This window comes from Lipotes vexillifer, unplaced genomic scaffold (assembly GCF_000442215.2).
Source record: "Lipotes vexillifer unplaced genomic scaffold, Lipotes_vexillifer_v1.1 scaffold1223, whole genome shotgun sequence".
In the NCBI taxonomy this organism is placed as follows: domain Eukaryota; kingdom Metazoa; phylum Chordata; class Mammalia; order Artiodactyla; family Lipotidae; genus Lipotes; species Lipotes vexillifer.
In genome coordinates this window covers 651,938-659,088 of record NW_006795957.1, presented here as the reverse complement: position 1 = coordinate 659,088, position 7,151 = coordinate 651,938, and the positions used below count along the sequence as shown (strand labels likewise).

General features: G+C 61.3%; 1 protein-coding gene across 1 annotated transcript in view; it reads left to right on the top strand.

Annotated features, from left to right (window-relative positions):
• Nucleotides 1-7,151, top strand: part of EPS8L1 (EPS8 signaling adaptor L1) — a 12,508-nt gene that overhangs the window by 144 nt on the left and 5,213 nt on the right. Inside the window, exons 2-11 of the mRNA XM_007468029.1 lie at nt 1,463-1,503; nt 3,364-3,422; nt 3,981-4,142; nt 4,472-4,621; nt 5,208-5,290; nt 5,667-5,928; nt 6,188-6,314; nt 6,519-6,607; nt 6,703-6,777; nt 6,869-7,017. Of these exons, the coding sequence (XP_007468091.1) occupies nt 1,463-1,503; nt 3,364-3,422; nt 3,981-4,142; nt 4,472-4,621; nt 5,208-5,290; nt 5,667-5,928; nt 6,188-6,314; nt 6,519-6,607; nt 6,703-6,777; nt 6,869-7,017 (1,197 nt within the window). The remainder of the gene's footprint in view (nt 1-1,462; nt 1,504-3,363; nt 3,423-3,980; nt 4,143-4,471; nt 4,622-5,207; nt 5,291-5,666; nt 5,929-6,187; nt 6,315-6,518; nt 6,608-6,702; nt 6,778-6,868; nt 7,018-7,151) is intronic.

Genomic DNA, 7,151 nt, shown 5'->3' with positions numbered 1-7,151 from the left:
ACCCTTTCATCCCCACCCGCAGGTGGCATTTACAGCAGCCCAGGCCTGGACACTCTGAAGACCACCTGAGCTGCCTCCCTCCTGCTGCCAAGCAGACAGACCTGGGTCCAAATCCAGGCGCTAACTTTCAGCAGTGGTGCGGCCCCGGCCAAAGGACATCACCTCTTCAAGCCTCAGTCCCTCCTCCGTGAAACAGGGACAATTTTGAGAGCTTGATAGGCTAATGCACACAAAGGACCTAGCAGAGCATCTGACCAACAGCAGGTGTTCAACTCATGAGAACTGCTAGGCTATCGTTGTTACCGTTTTTTTCTTTTTTTGGCTGCGCTGCGTGGCATATGGGATCTTAGTTCCCCAACCAGGGATGGAACCCGGGCCCACGGCACTGAAAGCACCGAGTCCTAACCCCTGTACCTCCAGGGAATTCCCAGTTGTTATATCGTATTATTAAATATTGACCCTTTGCTAAAAACTCAGGGCTATTTATAGTGAAGGGTCAAGTCTCCTGGAGTGAGCAGGGAGAACGATAAAGAGAGAAGCCTGGGAATGGCTGCATGGGAGATGGAAGGGAGTGAGTTCTCCAGCCCAGAGGTAATCAAATTGCGGAGAGATTTGACTGACAAGGGCAGGAAGAGGAGCAGAGGTTTGACTAAAAGAGTTTCTCATCCCTCATCTCTCATCTCCGACCCCAACCAAGCTCTGAGCTGTCATTTCTGTGGAAATGGGGACTCGAGAATTCTCAGAGAAAGCGACCTTGAAGAGGGGGTTGAGGGCTAGAGACAGAGAAGGATTTGGCTGAAAAGAACCTGGCCCGTGGGGGTAGGAGGTGAAGAATATAACTTTCCATCTACTCCCAATACTAATGCTATTGTAAAAAATCCCATTTATTGGGAGTTCCCTGGTAGTCTAGTGGTTAGGATTTGGCGCTTTCAGTGCCATGGCCCAGGTTCAATCCCCGGTCGGGGAACTGAGATCCTGCAAGCCACGAAGCACAGCACAGCCACACACACACACAAAAAAAATCCCATTTATTGAGCAACTACTGTGTGTTAAGCCCTTTGCATCATCTTAATAATGATAATAACAGTTACTAAGGCAGCACAACATTCCAGCTGCATCACCTCATTGAATTCGCCCAACAGACCTACCAGACAGACACTATAGGGTAACTAACCCCTGTCTTATGGAAAGGGAAACTGAAGGAGAGATCGTCTCTCACCAAAGCAGTAGCTGACAGGGGATTCGAACCCAGGTCTGTGTGACAGCAGAGACCACACTTGCCACCACGAGCCAGTACCACTGCCATACTTGTCTCGTTAAAGTCCAGCTCTGGCCCTGCCCTCCCCTGCTCAAAACCCTCCATGGCTCCCCACCGCCCTCACAAGCTCTGCTGGGTACTCAAAACTCCCATGATCTGCCCCCAATTCCCGTGGCCCCTCTCACCCCTCTTTTCCTTCACTAGTCCAGAAGCTTCTCCCAAACGGAGTGCCAAGTCTATCTATGGTGAGTTGAGGGGCAAGGAAGCCCCGGGCCAAGAGAAACTAGGTCTGAGGGAGGAGGTAACTGAGGATCCGAACTCCTGGATCTGATGGGGGAAGTGTTTGGGGGTCTGGACTCCTTTTCTGAGGAAGGAGTCCAGAAGCTTCTCCCAAACGGAGTGCCAAGTCTATCTATGGTGAGTTGAGGGGCAAGGAAGCCCCGGGCCAAGAGAAACTAGGTCTGAGGGAGGAGGTAACTGAGGATCCGAACTCCTGGATCTGATGGGGGAAGTGTTTGGGGGTCTGGACTCCTTTTCTGAGGAACGAGGGGCTGGGGGTCTGGACTCCTGAGTCTGAGGGGGAGGGGCTGGGGGTCTGGACTCCTGAGTCTGAGGGGGAGGGGCTGGGGGTCTGGACTCCTGAGTCTGAGGGGGAGGGGCTGGGGGTCTGGACTCCTGAGTCTGAGGGGGAGGGGCTGGGGGTCTGGACTCCTGAGTCTGAGGGGGAGGGGCTGGGGGTCTGGACTCCTGAGTCTGAGGGGGAGGGGCTGGGGGTCTGGACTCCTGAGTCTGAGGGGGAGGGGCTGGGGGTCTGGACTCCTGAGTCTGAGGGGGAGGGGCTGGGGGTCTGGACTCCTGAGTCTGAGGGGGAGGGGCTGGGGGTCTGGACTCCTGAGTCTGAGGGGGAGGGGCTGGGGGTCTGGACTCCTGAGTCTGAGGGGGAGGGGCTGGGGGTCTGGACTCCTGAGTCTGAGGGGGAGGGGCTGGGGGTCTGGACTCCTGAGTCTGAGGGGGAGGGGCTGGGGGTCTGGACTCCTGAGTCTGAGGGGGAGGGGCTGGGGGTCTGGACTCCTGAGTCTGAGGGGGAGGGGCTGGGGGTCTGGACTCCTGAGTCTGAGGGGGAGGGGCTGGGGGTCTGGACTCCTGAGTCTGAGGGGGAGGGGCTGGGGGTCTGGACTCCTGAGTCTGAGGGGGAGGGGCTGGGGGTCTGGACTCCTGAGTCTGAGGGGGAGGGGCTGGGGGTCTGGACTCCTGAGTCTGAGGGGGAGGGGCTGGGGGTCTGGACTCCTGAGTCTGAGGGGGAGGGGCTGGGGGTCTGGACTCCTGAGTCTGAGGGGGAGGGGCTGGGGGTCTGGACTCCTGAGTCTGAGGGGGAGGGGCTGGGGGTCTGGACTCCTGAGTCTGAGGGGGAGGGGCTGGGGGTCTGGACTCCTGAGTCTGAGGGGGAGGGGCTGGGGGTCTGGACTCCTGAGTCTGAGGGGGAGGGGCTGGGGGTCTGGACTCCTGAGTCTGAGGGGGAGGGGCTGGGGGTCTGGACTCCTGAGTCTGAGGGGGAGGGGCTGGGGGTCTGGACTCCTGAGTCTGAGGGGGAGGGGCTGGGGGTCTGGACTCCTGAGTCTGAGGGGGAGGGGCTGGGGGTCTGGACTCCTGAGTCTGAGGGGGAGGGGCTGGGGGTCTGGACTCCTGAGTCTGAGGGGGAGGGGCTGGGGGTCTGGACTCCTGAGTCTGAGGGGGAGGGGCTGGGGGTCTGGACTCCTGAGTCTGAGGGGGAGGGGCTGGGGGTCTGGACTCCTGAGTCTGAGGGGGAGGGGCTGGGGGTCTGGACTCCTGAGTCTGAGGGGGAGGGGCTGGGGGTCTGGACTCCTGAGTCTGAGGGGGAGGGGCTGGGGGTCTGGACTCCTGAGTCTGAGGGGGAGGGGCTGGGGGTCTGGACTCCTGAGTCTGAGGGGGAGGGGCTGGGGGTCTGGACTCCTGAGTCTGAGGGGGAGGGGCTGGGGGTCTGGACTCCTGAGTCTGAGGGGGAGGGGCTGGGGGTCTGGACTCCTGAGTCTGAGGGGGAGGGGCTGGGGGCTGCGTCTCCTGCAGCCATTCTCCTCCCCCCACAGAACAGAGGAAGCGTTACTCCACTGAGGTTATGGCCAATGTTTCCCAGTATCCAGTCAATGTGAGTCTGGGGTCTGTGTTGCCACGGGGAGTCTTGCAGGAGGCAAGGCAGGCCTGAGGAGATGGGGGAGTTGAAAGCAGTTGGACCTCCAAGCAGCAAGAACTTGGGAAACTCAGTTTGCTCATCTGCAAAGTGGACTTCTGCCTTGCCTCAGATGTGGGTATTCAGTGGAGGAACTCAATTCCCCTTGAATCTGCCAACTTTTCCTCTGGACCAGCTCCTGTGCTGGATAGTTGGACCACAGGGACAAATCAGATACAATCCTGGATGAGTAGGGGTCAGACAAGGTCCAGAGGTACCAGCAAAATTGCCAGGTGCTCTAACGGAGGTGGAGCTGCTTAGAAGGAACTAGATAAAATCCAGACCATTCTCTGCCTTCAAGGGGTCTAGCTGGAGAGCTAGACCCAGGGAAGACACACAAAGGGCACTGGGAGGAGGTGGCGCAGGTGATCAGAGAAGGCTTCCCAGAGGAGGTGTGCGTAGTCGCAGGCTATAAGGCTGATTCCAGGGGCTTCTCAGCCCACCTGGCTTCATCCTGGGACTCACTGCTTTCTCCAGCACCTGGTGACCTTCTGCCTGGGTGAGGAGGATGGAGTGCACACGGTGGAGGACGCCTCGCGGAAGCTGGCCCTCATGGACAGCCAAGGCCGCGTCTGGGCCCAGGACATGCTGCTGCGCGTGTCTCCCAAACACGTTGCGCTGCTGGACCCAGTCTCTAAGGTGCCACGGGGCACACGGGTGGAAGGAGCAGCTTGGACTGAGCCCACCAAGGCATGGAGAGCCCTAGGGACCTCAGGGATCTGAGTGTGAATCTTGATTCCTGCACGTCCTTCCTCTAGGAACTCTGGCAAGGGACCCCCGCCCCCTTTTTGAAACTCATTAGCCTCATCTATTAAACAGGGGTGTTATCCCTGGCCCCTCAACTTGGGGTGGAGGCTGCCCTGCGCAGTGCCTGTACGTGCTGGCACTGCTGGCACTGCTGTCACCCCTTAGGAGTATCCTTGGCTCAGGGTCTCAGTTTACCCGCTGTCCCACCCTCCACCGCACAGGAGGAGCTGCAGTCTTACCCGCTGAGCGCCATCGTGCGTTGCGACACGGTGATACCGCCGGGCCAGAGCTGCTCACTGCTGCTGCTCGTGTGCCAGGAGCCCGAGCGCACGCAGCCCGACGTGCACTTCTTCCAGGGCCTGCGTCTCGGGGTGAGCGAACGGGGGTCGCGGCCACAGACTGAGACCCTGCGGATTGCGGGCGCGGAGCGGAAACTGGGCGGAGTCCGGAGCCGGACCTCCAACGGGGCGGGGCCTCTAAGACGGGGGGGCAAGGTGTACAGCAAAGGCTGGGTCAGGGCCAGCGGAGGGGGCGTGACCTGTAAAGGAATTCTGGGAGGGAGGGGGATTTGAGGACCGATTGAACGTAGGGTCGAGAAGGAACGAGAGCGCCGAATGCAGACGTAGGCTAAGAGGTAAGAGCTCGGACAGAACGTGGACAGAACATGGAAGTGAAGGTCTGGGGGAGCAGCCAGAACTAGGATGGGAGTGAGTGTGGTCTAGGGGCGAAGCGCCATCTGGACGGGGCCTCCGTGGTTGAGGGAGTGGCCTAAGGCAGAGACAGTTTAAGAGCCGGGGTGTGAGTTCGGGGCGTGGACGTGCGTGGGCGCAGTGCGTGGGCGCAGTGCGTGAGCTATGACTGGATGTGGTCTGGGGCCGAGCTGAGAAATCGATCCGGAGAGCCGCCTGGGCGGGCAGTGGGTGGGTTGGGGTCGTGGCCTGACGGCGTGATTGACAGGCGGAGCTGATCCGAGAGGACATCCAGGGGGCTCTGCACAACTATCGCTCGGGCCGCGGGGAGCGCAGGGCGGCGGCGCTCAGGTAAGGGGTCCGGGCTGGAAGCTGGGGACAAGAGACGACGGGGAGGTCTTTGGGGAGCCGGCTCCCCTCTTTGGGCCTCAGTTTCCCCATCCGAGAAATCGGTGGATACCACTAGCCTAGAGCAGAACGAGTTTTAAATGGAGTCAAACAAACCCTGTACCAAGTGTAATCCCCTCCCCTCGGTTTCTCCTCCCTCTGCCTCAGTTTCCCTCCGGAGAGGTGCTCTCCCATCACCCATATATCGGATTTCTCCCTACCACTGAGAGCCTAGGTTTGACCCCTTTGGGCCACAGTGTTTCAGATTGAAGCCCCGAATTTCTCCCCTCCCTGGACCCCTCGGTGTACCCAGCCTCAGTTTCCCCTTCTTCCCCCGCAGGGCTACGCGAAAGGAGCTGCAGTGCCACCCCTCGCCCGCCGCCGAGACCCCGCCCCTGCAGCAGCGCCCGACAGTCCGCGCCGCGGTCAACACGGTGGAGCCGGTCGCGGGCCGCGGGCGACCCCAGGCGGCCCCCATCCCAGAGACTGCAGAGATGCGGAGGCCGGGCCGGGCGGAGGTCTGCAGCAGCGCTGACCCGGCCTCTCGGGACCTGGGCCCCTGCGGCCCAGACCTGGCCAGTCTGCAGGCGGAGCGGGAAGTGGTGAGTGAGGCGGGGCTAGGGCCGGGGCGGGACTGGCTGCAGGTGTGAATCTTCTGTCAGGGGGTGGGGCTTGGTTCTGGGGACTTGGTCAGACTTCTGGGGTGTGGCCGGCGGGGACAGAATGGGGGCAGGGTCAAGCATCAGAGGGCGTGGCCTGGCCTAAATGTGCCTAAGCGCTCTTGGTTTGAGAGGGCTTGGACAGGGGTGATGAGGGTCCAAGATTCAGGGGTCCCACGCATCCCCCTGCTCTGCCCCCCAGGACATCCTGAACCACGTGTTCGACGACGTGGAGACCTTCGTATCAAGGCTGCAGAAGTCTGCCGAGGCGACCCGAGTGCTGGAGCACCGAGAGCGCAGCCGCAGGACCCGGCACCGGGAGGCCGGGGGTGAGGCGGCGCCACCGAGTGGCAATCCTGAACACCCGCTTCCTGGCCACTCCCAAATATCCACCCTCTCCCTTGGGTCTCCCCTTGCACCCCCTGCCAGTTTGACACCCTATCGCGATCTCACTGGGTCTCTGCCTCTCTCTTCGACCCTGCCTGACGCTGTCTGCATGTGCCCCATCACGGCGCCTGCCTCTCTACCCACAGAGGGCCTCCTGACGCTGCGGGCCAAGCCGCCCTCAGAGGCCGAGTTCATTGATGTGCTTCAGAAAATCAAGTACGCCTTCAGCTTGCTGGTGAGGACGCGTTCATCCCGGGGCGTCAGGGGGCGAGGGGAATAACAAACCTGACCTGTCCGCACACTAATACCAGCACCTCCCCGGCTCCACAGGCCCGGCTGCGCAGCAACATCGCCAACCCCTCCTCCCCAGAACTGCTGCACTTCCTGTTCGGACCTCTGCAAATGGTGAGACACCCCCGGCCTGAGGGCTGCCTGCAGCAGGAGGGTTCCACTTCAAGAAGGTCTGATAGCTTGCCCACTCTTGCGCCGCTGCCAGATTGTGGACACCTCGGGCGGCCCCCAGTTCGCGAGCTGCGTGCGGCGGCCGCATCTGACTTCCGAGGCTGTGGCGCTGCTGTGGGACAACGTCACCCAACTTGAAAACGTTCTCTGGACCTCGTTGGGGGACTCTTGGACCCGCCCGGGGTAAGGGGCGGGGCTGGGAGGCTGGAGGAGCGGCAATTTAGGGGCGGGGCTGGGAGGCGGGTGTCGTGGTGATTGGAGAGACCGGCCTGAAAGGCAGGAGGCGTGATGATCCAGGGGCGGAGAGGGCGGGGGGG